The sequence below is a fragment of the Salmo trutta genome, chromosome 30, assembly GCF_901001165.1.
Source record: "Salmo trutta chromosome 30, fSalTru1.1, whole genome shotgun sequence".
NCBI lineage: Eukaryota > Metazoa > Chordata > Actinopteri > Salmoniformes > Salmonidae > Salmo > Salmo trutta.
In genome coordinates, this window is record NC_042986.1 from 40017240 (window position 1) to 40036101 (window position 18862).

General features: G+C 41.2%; 1 protein-coding gene across 1 annotated transcript in view; it reads left to right on the plus strand.

Annotated features, from left to right (window-relative positions):
* Nucleotides 1–8844, plus strand: part of LOC115168672 (monocarboxylate transporter 5-like) — a 51426-nt gene extending 42582 nt beyond the window's left edge. The window contains 2 exon segments of the mRNA XM_029724152.1: nt 4929–5022; nt 7647–8844. Coding sequence (XP_029580012.1) covers nt 4929–5022; nt 7647–7873 — 321 coding nt within the window. The 3' untranslated portion in view covers nt 7874–8844.
* Nucleotides 8845–18862: the final 10018 nt, after the last annotated feature.

Below are 18862 nucleotides of genomic sequence, written 5' to 3' on the forward strand. Positions count from 1 at the left end.
GTCGACCGAATTGCCTGACGTACACTGCCAAGATCTAAACCAACTGGACGTTCAGGCCTGAAAGGGATGGACTCCGGTGCCTGTGTATCAACATCATACGACTGAAACGTGCTATCGGGCAAGACAGAGCGTTTACGCTTACAAGGACGTGGAGCACGAACAGAAAGATTTAGATTCAAGGCGAGAGATATCTAAGTACACGGTACCAGTCAAAAGTTTGGACACACCTACTCATTCAAGGGTTTTTCTTTATTTTTACTATTTTCTACATTGTAGAATAATAGTGAAGACATCAAAACTATGAAATAACTCATATGGAATCATGTAGTAACCAAAAAAGTGTTAAACAAATCAAATAGATTTTAGATTCTTCAAAGTAGCCACCCTTTGCCTGGATGACAGCTTTGCACACTCTTGGTATTTTCTCAACCAGCTTCATGAGGAATTCTTTAAAACTTTAAAACTCCTGGTAAAAATATACTTGGCCTATATCCTAATATGACTTTGGTACAGTTCATGTTGTTCTTCACATTACTGTCTCTGGTAAACACACACTATATCAAATAACATATATGTTTATTTGTCACATGCACAGGATACAGAAGGCATAAGCGGTATAAAATATAAATTATTAGATGACGCTTACCTTACACACTTGTCTAAATTGATGTGTCCTGTGAAGGAAATACTATAACCACCCACAGCCACATCTAGCTACGTAGATGAGTCACTATTGTCTAGACAGTACACACGTTTGTGAATACAATAGATGGTCTTAATTACCCCCAGACACACCTGGCTAACTCCACTCGCAAAGTGAAGTCTTTCGTTTACACATGTATGTAGCTAGATATCGAAACAAGAACCGGCATCATCCCAACTCATACTAATACCAATACAAACATTGTCATAGCTGTAAGTATGAATCTCCAGGGTAGCTAAAGCGCTAACCAACTAGGTCTAACATTATGGCTTAATAAACTAGCAATTTCAAATGGATTTCTGATTCTAATTAATATTACTTTCACAGATCGTACACGTAACGTTGCGCTAGGCACAGCCAGCAAGCTAAAGTCACTGCTAGCGAACGGTAACAACTTTAGCTGCAATCAAAATTACATTCTGACAACATTTGAAACGTATAATATTCTGAAAATGTAGCTAGACGGTTACCGGTATACATGGATGAACGCTTCACGGCAGACTGGGACCATTTAACTCCGTTTGGTTTTGGCCTGCGTTATGTCAAGACCATGGAGTGTGCAGAAAGTAGCCCGCCACTTTTTCCAACTGATCTGTCGATAACGCCTGCTAAATTCAGGGCATCAATGTTGTTGAGAACAGTAGCAAAACTTTTGTGGTTCTCGATGCAGCTCACATTATAAACGGAAGCATGCTACATGACAGACCAATCCAAATACCATCTCCCGGCATGTCCAGCCTATCCATTATCACAGCCAATCATGGCTAGCAGGAAGGTTCCTTCCTTTTTCCGTGGCTAAACCAACTAGGCTCGTAATTTAACAATTTAATAAGCATTTACGGATGGAATACACATTTGTTATTAAAGCACAGGAAAGTTCACATGTTCCAGAAGGCATTTCTGCCACAAAACACATTTTGATAAAACATTTATTTTACGTTCAAGTGCCTCTCCTGTGAAGTAGTGACTTGCGACATACACCTAGTTTCCTGAAATGAGTCACATTTGAGAAAACATGTCATATAATTGCATATCTGATAGTCCATAACTGAAATATTATGATCAATTTATGCCTTTAAGTAGCAAACCAGCTAGACCAGGAAAATTTTGTTACCAAGCTGACCACCACAATGTCATTATTTATAAGCTATTATCATAAGGTTTAGCTAGTAAAATATAGCCATCCAATTTTCCTTCACAGCACCCCTCTCTCTTTTGGCTGGCTAGCTAGGGACAAAATATAATCATTAGCCAGCCATTTTCTTTTAGCTCTAATACCTAATGACAACTACATTTTTATTTTGTACAGTTATCAAAGAAAACATTAACATCAAAAAGACAAGACGAGTTAAATGAAGTAGGCTACATTGCTCCGTCTTGGGTGACTGACTTGACCAACACAGGCTAACTAGCCATCATAGTTAGCAATAATCTTGCTAGATAGCTAACACTACATTTCTGATTCAAAGCTTTTCATGTACTTATACATTTTTACCTCATAAATTGTAAACTCACTTTCAAGCTGATTCTACTTTTCAAGTCTACTCAGTGTGATAGCTAGTTAGATCACCAGGCGTCAACATTTCATTTCAGAGTCATCTTGTCTTTCAGAAAAAATACTCTAAGATGTAAATATTATCATTACCAACATAAAAATTAATTATACACAGTTTGTTTACCTTGATATTGTTGTCCAAATCTGAATGATGGCATTGCCAAAGTTTGTCACAACCTGTCAGATTGAGAGGGGGAGAGGCGCCTCCCTCTGGCAGCAGCATCAAATGAGCCATTTTCGTGTTGAGTTTTTCCTTTTGAGAGAGAGCCTAATTCCTGCCCCGTAACCCCTAAACCAATCATATTTTATTAATGCAGATATCGTAACCTATCTAAAGGAGATTTTATGAGAGAAAAAAGTTATTTTAGTACAGATATATTGACGTGACAACCATCAGAAAAATCTTTCAGATCTTTTTATGGAGGGGCTGGAAAGGGTTAAAGTCAGGTTCACAGAAGATTAAGAAAACTTTCCATTAAAACAACAATAACACATTAGTAATGTTCAAAGAACGTTCTAAGAATGTTATTTTAAAACATAAATTCCGTTCTCAGCGTCAACAAAGCTCTCTCTTTCCTCTATCTTGTTAAGTGTGTTCAGGTGTGTTGGCCATGCCCACTAATTGGCCACACCTGATCTTAATGAGTGCTTGTTTCCTTGTATATGGGGTCTGTTTGAGAATACTAAAATTAACAGCTTTGTTTGAGTTAAAAGAAACATGGTCTGCTAGCTCCATCCTGTTGGCGTGGTGGACTAATTCCATGGATAAAGAACAGAACATCATAGGTTCAAATCTCACTGATGGTGTATAACAATAAAAAATACATGTGTTTGCATTATTAATGTCTAAGCAAATTCATTTCCATGTGGCCTGTGCTTGGAGTCAAAAACAGTTAACCCAAACTAGCAGTGTTATTAGAAGTCTTATTGAAACATGTTCTCAGAACGTTATTTAATTACCTTCAAATAATCTAGAATTTCCGTTCTCAGAACGTTAATAAAACCTTACAGGAAAACTTTCAGGGAACCGTAGTAAAATGTTCTCAGAACCTCCCTGCAATTTAAAAATGTACGTTCCTAGAACAGGCTAAATTTTCACTTCCGTTCTCAGAATGTTTTAAAAACTTTCAGTTTTACCGATCAGGAAACTTATGGCTTCATTCCCAGAGCCAATGGAATCAAATGTGCTTGTTGGGAACCATGTTAAGTTTGGTATTGATATCTTAAAAATAAGCAAACTATTAACCATTAACTTTTTCAACTATGTAACGCTAATGCTTAAAATAATCATCCAAAATCTTCTTCTCATGGACTAAAAGTCAGATTCAAGCCAAATGTGGTGTTTGGACTCATCATAATAGTCCCTAAAGAGTTTGATAAAATAATGTTGATGCTTTCAAAGAACACACTATACCTGTAGATACAAATTAGCACATACATGAGCACAAAAATGCTCAAAAATACTTCAAATACCTTCTTCTCATGAACCATAGGACCAAATGACACCAAATGTGGAATGTAGGACCATTGTACATGTCTCAACTTACTTTGAAAAAAGCTAAGGGATTGGTTAAAAGGATTTTACATGTCCATTTAAACCACTGTAAATCCACTCCACAGTGGCCTATCAACTTGACACTTGTCATCGCTATCATGGATGTCCCAAATATGACCCACACTGCATTTCGTAAAGATATCTCAAAAAACAAGGAAACTATTAACAACATTTGTGTAACGCTAATGCTCAAAATGATCTACAATCATCTCTTCTTCATGAACCATGCGTCAGATTCACTCCAAGTTTAGCATTTAGACTCTAATGGGAAAAATTGTTGCTGCATTCAAAAATGGCCACATTGTACATTTTAGATGCAAGTTAGCACATACGCTAATGCGCTGCACTCAAAGTCGGCCAAGCTACACCACTAGGTGTCACCATAACACACCAGGGCTATAAGAACTGAACCCATGGACATGGGGCCATGAAATTTGGTTATGTGAATATCGAATTTACAGTATTCATACCTCTGAGTCAATACATGTTAGAACCTTTTGGTAGTGATTACAGTTGTGAGTCTTTCTCGGTAAGTCTCTAAGAGCTTTGCACACCTGGATTGTACAATATTTGCACATTATTGTTTTTTAAATTCTTCAAGTTCTGTCAAGTTCATTGTTGATCATTGCTAGACAGCCATTTTCAAGTCTTGCCGTAGATTTTCAAGCTGATTTAAGTCACAATTGTAACTCGGCCACTCAGGAACACTATTATTGCAGACAGAGTGAGTCTATGCAACTTATTATGTGACTTGTTAAACACATTTTTACCCCTGAACATATTTAGGCTTGCCATAACAAAGGGGCTGTATACTTATTGACTCAAGACATTTCAGCTTTTCATTTTTTAATTCATTTGTAAAAATGTCTACAAAACATAATTCCACTTTGACACATTATGGGGTATTGTGTGTAGGCCAGTGAGACACAATTTCAATTTAATCCATTTTAAATTCAGTCTGTAACACAACAAAATGTGGAAGATTTCAAAGCGTGTGAATACTTTCTGAGGGCACTGTGTTATACCTGGGTAGTGTTCCTACTTAGATTGTTACCAAACTAACACTAGTTAGTTAGGACTGGTGTGTAATGTTTCTTTGTTAATTCTTTCCTCAGGTGGATCTGGTAGGGCAAGAGAAACTCAACAACTCCATGGGATTTTCTATGTTCTTCGTAGGCCTCGGCTGTCTGACAGGACCTCCTCTCGCAGGTGAGAGAGTGTTACACACAATAAAGACTTGTGCACGTGACAATAAAAACGTGGAACTTGAAACACACGCATTGCATGCACGTGCACACACACACACACAATGACAGATGAGTGATTCATTTTTGAACTCACTTGTGTGTGCGTGCGCGCGTGTGTGTGTGTGTGTGTGCGCGTGCGTGTGTGTGTGTGACCACAGCTGTTCTTAACTAACTGGTGAAGTTTGAGTAGATTAGCTAACATGTGTGTTCATGTTTCGAAAACAGAAACAGCCAGGAGAAAATCAACCTATAGTTAGCCGTTTGTGGGTTGATTGACAGAAATGCATAGCAGCGCATTTCATCAGCCCCTCTAGGTGAGCTAAGCCATAGAAAAATGTTGTGGGCCTCCCGAGTAGCACAGTGGTCTAAGGCACTGCATCGCAGTTGCTAGCTGTGTCACTAGAAATTGTTCATTTCATTTTTCCCACATGAAAAAATACTATACTAAGCTAATACTATACTAATACTAAGCTATACGAACACTGGTGTTCCTATTTCCAGGAAAAATAACACTGCATTCCCCCAACTGGTGACTTTTGACTTCAATCTGTAGGAGAGGGTAAGGGCTTGTAAGCAAGTATTTCACGGTAAGGTCTACACTTGTTATATTCGGCGCATGTGACAAATAAAATTTGATTTGATTTGAGGTACTCCTTGAACTTCCAAGTTTCAAAGTATATTTGCCACGTACACAGGATACAACTTGTGTAAAACAGTACAATGAAATTCTTACCTTTAGAGCTTTTTCCCCAACAATGCAGTGTTAATAATAATAATAGATAGTAATAGAAAGTATAATAAAACATTAAAGTAATAATAAAATTACACAAGAACTACGATGACACGATTGACAGCAGAGAGCGGGGGTTGGAGTTGGGGGAGGGGTGGGAGGGTTCTCCCACTTCTGTAAGGCTGGTCCTGAGAACTGAGAGGGATCTGTATTCCAGGGTCTGGAGGGGATCTGCATTCCAGGGTCATTCGGGTCCGGAAATAGCATGCTGCTGTGTTTGCCATTCATGCGATAGTCCTGCAGGATGAACTAACTCACCGCAGTCCACCATGACCTGGCACCCCCCCTCCCTCCCTCCCTCCCCACAGCCAGCTAGATAAATGCTGTGTTAGCGTTCCCCTCTCCCTCCAGCTATATATATGATGTGGCGCAGCGGTCTAAGGCACTGCATCTCAATGCTAGAGGTGTTGCTACAGACCCTGGTTCGATCCTGGGCTGTATCACAACCAGCTGTGATGGCGAGTCCCATAGAGTGGTGCAAAATTGGCCCAGCGTCGTCCGGATTAGGGGAGGGTTGGGCCGGGGTAGGCCGTCATTGTAAATAATAATTTGTTCTTAACTGACTTGCCTAGTTAAATAAAGGTAAACAAACAACTATACAGGCTGTGTGTTAGCTATCCAATTCCTGCTGGACTGGGCTGGCCCTAGCTGTTCTCTTCCCTTCAGGCTGGTAACCTAAAGAGATATGACGATGAAGTAAAGATCTAACATGACCAGAAATAGAGCTTACTTATTCAGGACGTAATATACCATGTCTCCTTCTGTTTCGTTCAGAAATTACCACCACTTTAAAATATATCTTTGGGGCCTTAAATTTAGAGTAGCCTCGTGTAGAATGTATTTCAGTTCTAAACCAGAAAATGCTCATAGCTTGTATAATGTTGTCTGTTAGTATGTACCCGAAACTTTATGTTAGTTATGTTTACGTCCCCCCCACCTCCCCCACCATGTATTGTTCAGTTGATGTATGATTAAAAGAGTGCCGTTAACTTGACATATATCGTCATGTGAGACGTATGCTGTATTGAATGACGTTACAAACGGTCTCCCTTTTCTGTGGTGTCTTCTTTCATTATAACGTGTTGTGTCGGGGATGTCAATTCTCTCTGGTATTGCTGACGTTATTAATGCGTGTTTGTGTGTTCGTTAAAAATAGATCTAAAATGAGGAGCAGGCTGTGCATTTTATATTGAGGAGCAGTATGTTGTATATTGAGGAGCAGGCCACAGTATTTTGTATATTGAGGAGCAGGCCACAGCATGTTGTATATTGAGGAGCAGGCCACAGTATGTGTTGTATATTGAGGAGCAGCCACTGTATGTTGTATATTGAGGAGCAGGCCACAGTATGTGTTGTATATTGAGGAGCAGGCTGTTGTATATTGAGGAGCAGGCCACAGTATGTGTATATTGAGGAGCAGACCACAGTATGTGTTGTATATTGAGGAGCAGGCCACAGTATGTTGTATATTGAGGGGCAGGCCGCGGTATGTTGAATATTGAGGAGCAGCCACTGTATGTTGTATATTGAGGAGCAGGCCACAGTATGTTGTATATTGAGGAGCAGGCCACAGTATATGTTGTAGATTGAGGAGCAGGCACAGTATGTTGTTATATTGAGGAGCAGGCTGTTGTTATTGAGGAGTATTCGTATATCTATGTGTCCGTGTTTCTCTCATTGAGGGGTGATGTTATGGCCTCCTCCCTTCGCGGTGGGTGTCTTCTGTCCTTTTAATGTGGATGTCCGTTTCTCTCTTTTCATTGAATGACGTCTTCCCTTTGTTTTCCATCCTCTAGGTTTCCTGTATGACTACACCCAGACCTACGACTGCTCCTTCTACCTGGCGGGGGTGTGTTACCTGCTCTCCTCTGTCTCTCTCTTCCTGGAGCCCGTGGCGAGGAGGTGGCAGAGCAGAAAGAGGAGATGCGTGGCCCGCGACGTAGACACCAGCTGGAAGACTAACGGCTGCTTCTGCCCTGAGCTTCCTGTCCTGAAGAACAGCAACAACAATGGCGCCGTCTAGAGGGTAGTTTCACCCCAGCTAGCACATTCGGTTCCTTGGAAGTTCCTATGCAAAATAACCATAGGGCAATCACCATGCTTTAACAATCACTATGGGCCTTAAAACTTTTGGTGCTAGCTGGGACATTAAGCCTGGAATCGAGGCTATGTAGATGGAGGGAGGGCAGGGTTGGCTTCCTGTTCCTAATATATGTCATTTAGCAGACGCTTGATAATTATTCAAAGCGACTTACAGTAAAGTAAGTACAGACATTTTGGGGATTTGTGATCCCAGCGGGAATCGAACCTGCGACCTTGGCATTACTAGCACCATTGCTCTTACTGAGAGGGAGGGAGAGCAGAGTTGGCTACTTCCCCTTTCTCTCTCCTTCCTTAAAACAAGCATGTGCCAACTGTGCCAGTTACCCAGCTTTTGGGTGGACTGAAATGACCCTGCTGCTTTGGCGAAAGCCAAGGAATACCCGACTGACTGACTGACTGTCTGACTGAGGAGAAAGCCAAGGAATACCCAACTGACTGACTGACTGACTGTCTGACTGAGGAGAAAGCCAAGGAATACCAAACTGACTGTCTGACTGACTGACTGACTGAGGAGAAAGCCAAGGAATACCCAACTGACTGTCTGACTGACTGACTGTCTGACTGAGGAGAAAGCCAAGGAATACCCAACTGACTGTCTGACTGAGGAGAAAGCCAAGGAATACCCAACTGACTGACTGACTGACTGTCTGACTGAGGTGAAAGCCAAGGAATACCCAACTGACTCTCTGACTGACTGACTGTCTGAGGAGAAAGCCAAGGAATACCCAACTGACTGACTGACTGAGGAGAAAGCCAAGGAATACCCACCTGACTGACTGTCTGAGGAGAAATTATTATGACCACAGCAATGTTACTGTAATAGCTTAAAAATGGTTGTAGATATAACAAAGACTTTCCTTCAGTCCATAAAGAGAGGCAGCAAACGGAGAATCCTGTTTTGTAACTTTTTGAATACAAGACAAATGTACACTTATTCTGCTAGGCCACATGTTATCCCTCATGTTCTCGTGGCATCGCCTGACGCCTGCTACACAAATCTCATTGTAGTGTGGACTAATGTGGCTGGAACACTTGACGTCATTTATTTACAATCACATACAATCACATCCTATATTCATAAGAAACGGTACACCTCTGTGTTAAATACAGTACAACGTACAGTACAACGTACAGTACACCCATGAATTAGTCTTAGGTTCCATCCCAAATGGCACCGTATTCCCTATATAGTGCACTACTTTTAACCAGGGCCCATAGGGCTCCCATAGGGGCTGGTCAAAAGTAGTGCACAACCTTCAACCAGGGCCCATAGGGCTCCCATTGGGGCTGGTCAAAAGTAGTGCACTACTTTCAACCAGGGCCCATAGGGCTCCCATAGGGGCTGGTCAAAAGTAGTGCACTATAGGGAATATAGGGTGGTTTTTTTGGCACGCACACCCTGTACACAGAAAAATGTTGAGATCGTGTTATAAATGATATGGGTTACTGTATGTACCATATAGATGATGTACCATATGTCTGGTATATACAGTTCCTTCAGAAAGTATTCACACCCCTTTGACTTTTTACACATTTTGTGGAATTAAAATTGATTTTACTGTCCCTTTTTTTGTCAATGATCAAATGTGAAAGTGGAAAAAAAACAATAATATATCTTGATTAGATAAGTATTCAACCCCCTTGAGTCAATATATGTTAGAATCACCTTTGGCAACGATTACAGCTGTGGGTGTTTTTGGGTAAGTCTCTAAGAGCCTTTTTGCAAAACTTCAAGCTCTGGTTGTTGCTCATTGCTAGACAGCCATTTTCAAGTCTTGCCATAGATTTTCAAGCCGATTTAAGTCAAAACTGTAACTTGGCCACTCAGAAATATTCAATGTTGTCTTGGTAAGTAACTACAAAGTATATTTGGCCTTGTGTTTTAGGTTATTGCCCTGCTGAAAGGTGAATTTGTCTCCCACTGTCTGGTGGAAAGCAGAGACTGAACCAGGTTTTCCTTTAGGATATTGCCTGTGTTTAGCTATATTAAATGTAATGTTATCCTCAAAAACTCCCTAGTCCTTGCCGATGACAAGCATACCCATAACATGATGCAACCACCACCATGCTTGAAAATATGTAGATTGTAACTCAGTGTTGTGTTGTATTTGTCCCAAACATAACACTTTGTATTCAGGACAAAAAGTTCATTTCTTTGCCACATTTCTTGCAGTTTTACTTTAGTGCCTTATCGCAAACAGGATACATGTTTTTAAATATTTATATCTGTACATGCTTCCTTCTTTTCACTCTTTTCACTGTCATTAGGTTAGTATTGTCGAGTAACCAAAATGTTGTTGATCCATCCTCAGTTTTCTCCTATCACAGCTATTAAACTCTTTAAACTCTGTTTTAAATGATCACCGTTGGCCTCATGGTGAAACCCTGCTTCCTACAGTATCCGGCAACTGAGTAAGGAAGGACGCCTGCGTCTTTGTAGTGACTGGGTGTATTGAAACACCATCCAAAGCGCAATTGATAACTTTCTGCACGAAGGGAAGCATTCAGTGTTGGCTTTTTTATATTTTCACCCATCTACCAATAGGTGCCCTTCTTTGCTAGCAATGGAAAACCTCCCTCGTCTTTGTGGATCTGTGTTTGAAATTCCCTGCTTGAATGAAGGACCTTACAGATAATTGTATGTGTGGAGTACAGAGGGGCCTAGTTGCACAACTTACAAATGTGAATTGTTAAGCAATTTTTACTCCTGAACTTATTTAGGCTTGCCATAACAAAACGGGTTGAATACTTATTCTAAAAATGAAATTTCACTTTGACATTATGGGGTATTGTGTGTAGATCAGTGACACAAAATCTCAATTTAATCCATTTTAAATTCAAGCTGTAACAACAACAAAATGTGGAAAAAGTCAAAGGGTGTGAATCCTTTCCAAAGGCACTGTAAGTGTTCCCACCTAGACCATTTTCTGCCACTGTATCAAACTGTTTAGCCCATCCCACTAATTAAAGCCCTATTTCACAATACTACACAAATGTCTTAATGAACTATGTTCACATAATATCACCAAGGGTTGCATTCAATCAGACCCATATATAATAGTTTGGGAATCGTACCGCTGCACCATGCAATATACTGAACCGCTGCGCCATGCAAAATACTGAACCCCTGCGCCATGCAATATACTGAACCGCTGCGCCATGCAATATACTGAACCACTGCTCCATGCAATATACTGAACCCCTGCGCCATGCAATATACTGAACCCCTGCGCCATGCAATATACTGAACCCCTGCGCCATGCAATATACTGAACCCCTGTGCCATGCAATATACTGAACTGCTGCGCCATGCAATATACTGAACCGCTCCACCATGCAATATACTGAACCGCTCCACCATGCAATATACTGAACCACTGCACTATGCAATATACTGCTACAATGGACTGCTAGAGAAATCCACTCATAACAGTGCATTTGGAAAGTATTCTCCAGATTTTGTTACATTGCAGCCTTATTCTACAATAGATTAAATAGTTTTTTCCCCTCATCAATCTACACACACTAACCCATATAGACAAAGCAAAAACATATTTAAAAAATGTTGCTAATTTATATATACATATACACTGCTCAAAAAAATAAAGGGAACACTTAAACAACACATCCTAGATCTGAATGAAATAAATCATCTTATTAAATACTTTTTTCTTTACATAGTTGAATGTGCTGACAACAAAATCACACAAAAATAATCAATGGAAATCCAATTTATCAACCCATGGAGGTCTGGATTTGGAGTCACACTCAAAATTAAAGTGGAAAACCACACTACAGGCTGATCCAACTTTGATGTAATGTCCTTAAAACAAGTCAAAATGAGGCTCAGTAGTGTGTGTGGCCTCCACGTGCCTGTATGACCTCCCTACAACGCCTGGGCATGCTCCTGATGAGGGGCGGATGGTCTCCTGAGGGATCTCCTCCCAGACCTGGACTAAAGCATCCGCCAACTCCTGGACAGTCTGTGGTGCAACGTGGCGTTGGTGGATGGAGTGAGACATGATGTCCCAGATGTGCTCAATTGGATTCAGGTCTGGGGAACGGGCGGGCCAGTCCATAGCATCAATGCCTTCCTCTTGCAGGAACTACTGACACACTCCAGCCACATGAGGTCTAGCATTGTCTTGCATTAGGAGGAACCCAGGGCCAACCTCACCAGCATATGGTCTCACAAGGGGTCTGAGGTACTCATCTCGGTACCTAATGGCAGTCAGGCTACCTCTGGGGAGCACATGGAGGGCTGTGCGGCCCCCCAAAGAAATGCCACCCCACACCATGACTGACCCACCGCCAAACCGGTCATGCTGGAGGATGTTGCAGGCAGCAGAACGTTCTCCACGGCGTCTCCAGACTCTGTCACGTCTGTCACGTGCTCAGTGTGAACCTGCTTTCATCTGTGAAGAGCACAGGGCGCCAGTGGCGAATTTGCCAATCTTGGTGTTCTCTGGCAAATGCCAAACGTCCTGCACGGTGTTGGGCTGTAAGCACAACCCCCACCTGGACGTCGGGCCCTCATACCACCCTCATGGAGTCTGTTTCTGACCGTTTGAGCAGACACATGCACATTTGTGGCCTGCTGGAGGTCATTTTGCAGGGCTCTGGCAGTGCTCCTCCTTGCACAAGGCGGAGGTAGCGGTCATGCTGCTGGGTTGTTGCCCTCCTACGGCCTCCTCCACGTCTCCTGATGTACTGGCCTGTCTCCTGGTAGCGCCTCCATGCTCTGGACACTACGCTGACAGACGCAGCAAACCTTCTTGCCACAGCTCGCATTGATGTGCCATCCTGGATGAGCTGCACTACCTGAGCCACTTGTGTGGGTTGTAGACTCCGTCTCATGCTACCACTAGAGTGAAAGCACCGCCAGCATTCAAAGTGGACCCAAACATCAGCCAGGAAGCTAGGAACTGAGAGTGTGGTCTGTGGTCACCACCTGTTGAACCACTCCTTTATTGGGGGTGTCTTGCTTATTGCCTATAATTTCCACCTGTTGGTCTATTCCATTTGCACAACGCATGTGAAATTTATTGTCAATCAGTGTTGCTTCCTAAGTGGACAGTTTTGATTTCACAGAAGTGTGATGACTTGGAGTTACATTGTGTTGTTTAAGTGTTCCCTTTATTTTTTTGAGCAGTGTATATATCTTCTTGGGTATGACTCTACAAGTCTTCTTGGGTATGACTCTACAAGCTTGGCACACCTTGTATTTGGGGAGTTTCTCCCATTCTTCTCTGCAGATCCTCTCGAACTCTGTCAGGTTGGATGGGGAGTGTTGCTGCACAGCTATTTTCCGGTCTCTCCAGAGATGTTTGATCAGGTTCAAGTCCGGGCTCTGGCTGGGCCACTGAAGGAAATTCAGAGACTTGTCCTGAAGCCACTCCTGTGTTGTCTTGGTTGTGTGCTTAGGGTCGTTGTCCTGTTGGAAGGTGAATCTTCGCCCCAGTACTGAGGTCCTAAGCGCTCTGGAGCAGGTTTTATCAAGGATCTCTCTGTACTTTGCTCTGTTCATCTTTCCCTCGATCCCGACTATTTTCTAGTCCCTGCTGCTGAAAACATTTCCACAGCATGATTGCTGTCACCACCATGCTTCATCGTAGTGTAGATTGATGAGGAAGAAATGTAATTTAATCAATTTTAAAATACGGATGTTAAGTAACAAAATGTGGAAAAAGTCAAGGGATCTGAATACTTTCTGAAGACACTGTAGTTACTACGAAGCTGTTTTTGAGTCAGCAAACCTAGATTTGGGTTAGCGATAGCATCTCTGATTCACAGGTGCTCAAACAACAGTATTAATGTACAGTAGTATTTTCCAATACTACACACATTCAACATCTTAAGGTATCATTTTACCATTTAACTGGATCTGGAGTTAGTTCAAATAGTTCACTATTAGTGTAATCATGAGAGACTTATTCAGTATGGTATGGTATACCAGTGAGGGGAGAAATTACTTTGTACACAGACCCTCATTTAGGTAAGCCTGGTCCCAGATCGGTTACTTTGTGCTGTCTTGCCAATGTTTGGCCACATGACAATCACACATAGAGGTTGTCAAGGATCAAGCTGGGTGGTAGAGTATATCACATATGGTGAAATACCTGGGTTTACTTGGTATGTACACGGTGGACAGCCATGTTGGTTGGTGCTGTCTAACTGTGTAAACTACTGACCAAGTGCTTTTAAAAGACAGACAGTTTATTTGCTTAGCCTGAGTGCCAGTCTGTTTTTGCTGTATTGCCAATGAAGGGAAGGGAAATGGAGGGATACCTAGTCAGTTGTACAAATGAATGTACCTTCAACTGAAATGTGTCCTCTGAATCAGAGAGGTGCAGGGGGGCTGCCTTAATCAACATCACACATCTTCGGTGCCTGGGGGAACGTGACAAGGAGTTGGCAATGGAGAACAAACAGATTGGCACTCAGGTTTTTATTATTTACTTATTATAGCCCAGATAATATATATACTTAGATGGCACTACCCATATACCCTTAGTAAGGCTGGTAGAATGAGGAAATGAAATGCTGTGAAGGCTACTTCAGGCAGACACAATGACAATGCAATTTGTAATGCTATTATATGGGAGCTATGACATGGGAGAGCTATTCTGCCCTACCAAGCAAAAAGGGCAGTAACTGCTCAAAGCGTGGAACTGAGAAAAATTGTTTTTATTTACCTTGGTTTCACAGTAACTTTATGCAGTTACTGCTAACATGACCCCCATTTTCTCCTGAAACCAATACAATAGAGGCAGGACCTTTGTCCACATGATTAAGCATGTATTTAATGATCACAAAAATGACATTAACTCATTTTCGACCAACTGAGCAGTTACTGACTTTTTGCTCGGTAGGGCAGTGTTATATGGGAGTTAGTCTGTTGTTTAAATTCTGTTATCTACAAGGTATTTTATGTTGTTCTTTTGTTACCACAGTGATTCCCTATTCTTAACTAAATGATCCTAAGTATATATTGTGTACTGTATGTACCTAGTTCAGTGTTTTTAAACAAACAACAACGATACAGCGAAACAGAATGTAAGCTCGCGAGATCAGGTGGTTCGTACGAGGCTAGGTTCCTGGTACAAAAAAGGTTGAGGAACACTGACCTGGTCCTTTGAAAAGTGAGCGATAACATTTGTTTTTTTGTTTTCTACTGCCCTCTAGTGGCGCTAAAAAGCTTGAACTCAAAGAACACTTCATCAGTACCAAATCTCTCTTCCCCAACCTCACTCTCACAAAGCTCATCAGCCTGCCCTGCACAACTCTGTGTGTATGTATTGTCTCAGCACATTCTCCCATGTACCGTTATTCACACGCAGCAGCTCTGCTCGCTCCTAAAATGGATGCCAAGAGAGCCCTATAGGTTCTGGTCAAACGTAGTGCTCTATATAAGGAATAGGGTTCCATTTGGGATGTGTTACCAGTGTGTTCACTTCCTGTGTGTTCACTTCCTGTGTGATTGAGGGCCACTGAATGTTATGTTCAAAATGATATTTTGATGATTTAAAAGTAGATCTCTTTATTTTGTTATTCTATTCTTTACTGTCTGAACCCAGTGTTTTATAAGAAGGAATTGTGATTTAAAGCAATATCCTGAAAAAGCTATTTTGTCCAGCAATTGTTTTCAAGAAAACAGGAACAAATGCAACCCTTAAACTCAACAATTGCTTAAATGTATATTAGTAACACCTAAAAATATTTTGATATTGTATTCTGATTACAATAATTTCTTGTTGGACAAGACTTTACATTTTATACATGGTTTCAGGTGTCATTTGATTAAGGCTTACTACATGCTTAACCAATCATATTCCTAATAGTTACTACAACTATCATCTAAACGTGTTGTTCTTTTTGTATGCCTTTTAACTGACTGTACAATCAGCTGCAATAAAGTGACACGTGACATGGATGTGAGGTTTGTTAAGATTCTTTTCTGCTTCTATTCAGCCACCTAGAGAAAACAATAATCTCGCATCACAAAATAAATTGCATCAAAATTACTTTATTAAGAATTAATGAATAATACAAAATAAATGTATATCGGTACCAATATGATAAGTAATATTTACATTCTCTTCATCTCTGTATGATATCAAATTCAATCGCTTTAAAATACAATAAATACTCTTTGGGAAATTTAAAGAGAGGTAAAAGAGGATGTGGATTGTTCAATTCAACCAGCACTGAGTTTGGAAAGATTACATTATATAGGGAGTAACACCTTGTCTGAATTGCAGTATAAAAATTACATGTTTTACTGTCACATACTACACTGGATCGGTGCAGTGAAATGTGTTGTTTTACAGGGCTAGTCATAGTAGCATGGCAACCGCTGGAGCAAATTAGTGTTAAGTGCCTTCGCTCAAGGGGCACATCGACATATTTTTCACCTCGTCAGCTCAGGTATTCAAACCAGCAACCTTTCGGGTCATCGGCCCAACACTCTAACCACTAGGCTAACTGCTGCCCTACTTAAAGTATTTCATTAAGCTCAGTACTTACAGTCCGGGTATATGACAGTGTCTTGGATGGTCCAGCGGCAAGATACTCTATAGGGAACAAGCACAGAATATAATACAACAGAATAGATGCTTTATTGTCCATTCACATCCCTGCCAGACACACATGTAGAGGCACAGGGTCAGCCACAATGCAGCGCCTTGCACATGGGCACAACGGCAGATCTCGGGTCTTTACCTGCAGCCATTTTGTTTCCAGTTCAGCTCCTACTTTTTATAATCCTGCCCAGGATTTGAACCAGCAACGCCTCCATCTGCCTTATACACAATGTATTTTCATCTGGAACTTACCATCTTAGCCTTGGGGCAATCTGTTGTCACATCTGTTTTGATCTAAAACAGGAAGCACTGTCAGACATTAGTGTCATAAAACATGGTGGTAATCTCTGCAAGTGTAATGTTTAATTTGAGTAGTTTGAATGAGCCTGCCTGGAGAGTCAGATGGGTGGGTGACAATTCCATAGGTTCCAATGCACCAGGCTACATAAAGTATTACATAATAGGATGTCCTTTCAGGAACAGAGTACTACAACACAGTTACTGTTAGCAGGTGGTACTACACACAGTTACTGTTAGCAGGTGGTATTACAACACAGTTACTGTTAGCAGGTGGTACTCCAACACAGTTACTGTTAACAGGTGGTATTACAACCAGTTACTGTTACCAGGTGGTATTACAACACAGTTACTGTTACCAGGTGGTATTACAACACAGTTACTGTTAGCAGGTGGTATTACAACACAGTTCTGTTACCAGGTGGTACTACAACACAGTTACTGTTAGCAGGTGGTACTACAAACACAGTTATTGTTAGCAGGTGGTACTACAACACAGTTACTGTTAGCAGGTGGTACTACAACACAGTTACTGTTAGCAGGTGGTATTACAACACAGTTACTGTTAGCAGGTGGTACTCCAACACAGTTACTGTTAACAGGTGGTATTACAACACAGTTACTGTTACCAGGTGGTATTACAACACAGTTACTGACTGTTAGCAGGTGGTATTACAACACAGTCACTGTTAGCAGGTGGTATTACAACACAGTTACTGTTAGCAGGTGGTATTACAACACAGTTACTGTTAGCAGGTGGTACTACAACACAGTTACTGTTAGTAGGTGGTACTACAACACCAGTTACTGTTAGCAGGTGGTACTACAACACAGTTACTGTTAGCAGGTGGTATTACCAACACGGTTACTTACTGTTAGCAGGTGGTATTACAACACAGTTACTGTTACCAGGTGGTACTACAACACAGTTACTGTTAGTAGGTGGTACTACAACACAGTTACTGTTAGCAGGTGGTACTACAACACAGTTACTGTTAGCAGGTGGTATTACAACACAGTTTACTTACTGTTAGCAGGTGTACTACAACACAGTTACTGTTAGTAGGTGGTACTACAACACAGTACTGTTAGCAGGTGGTATTACAACACAGTTACTGTTAGCAGGTGGTACTACAACACAGTTACTGTTAGTAGGTGGAACTCCAACACAGTTACTGTTAGCAGGTGGTATTACAACACAGTTACTGACTGTTAACAGGTGGTATTACAACACAGTTACTGACTGTTAGCAGGTGGTATTACAACACAGTTACTGTTAGCAGGTGGTACTACAAACACAGTTACAGTTAGCAGGTGGTATTACAACACAGTTACTGTTAGCAGGTGGTATTACAACACAGTTACTGACAGTTAGCAGGTTGGTACTACAACACAGTGTACTGTTAGCAGGTGGGTACTACAACACAGTTACTGTTAGCAGGTGGTATTACAACACAGTTACTGACTGTTAGCAGGTGGTATTACAACACAGTTACTGTTAGCAGGGTGGTATTACAACACAGTTACTGTTAGCAGGTGGTACTACAACACAGTTACTGTTAGCAGGTGGTATTACACACAGTTACTGTTAGCAGGTGGTACAACAACACAGTTACTGTTAGCAGGTTGGTACTACAACACAGTTCTGTTAGCAGGTGGTATTACAATACAGTTTCTGTTAGCAGGTGGTATTACAACACAGTTACTGTAGCAGGTGGTACTACAACACAGTTTCTGTTAGCAGGTGTATTACAACACAGTTACTGACTGTTAGCAGGTGGTATTACAACACAGTTACTGACCTGTTAGCAGGTGGTATTACAACACAGTACTGACTGTTAGCAGGTGGTATTACAACACAGTTACTGTTAGCAGGTGGTATTACAACACAGTTACTGACTGTTAACAGGTGGTATTACAACACAGTTACTGACTGTTAGCAGGTGGTATTACAACACAGTTACTGTTAGCAGGTGGTACTACAACACAGTTACAGTTAGCAGGTGGTATTACAACACAGTTACTGTTAG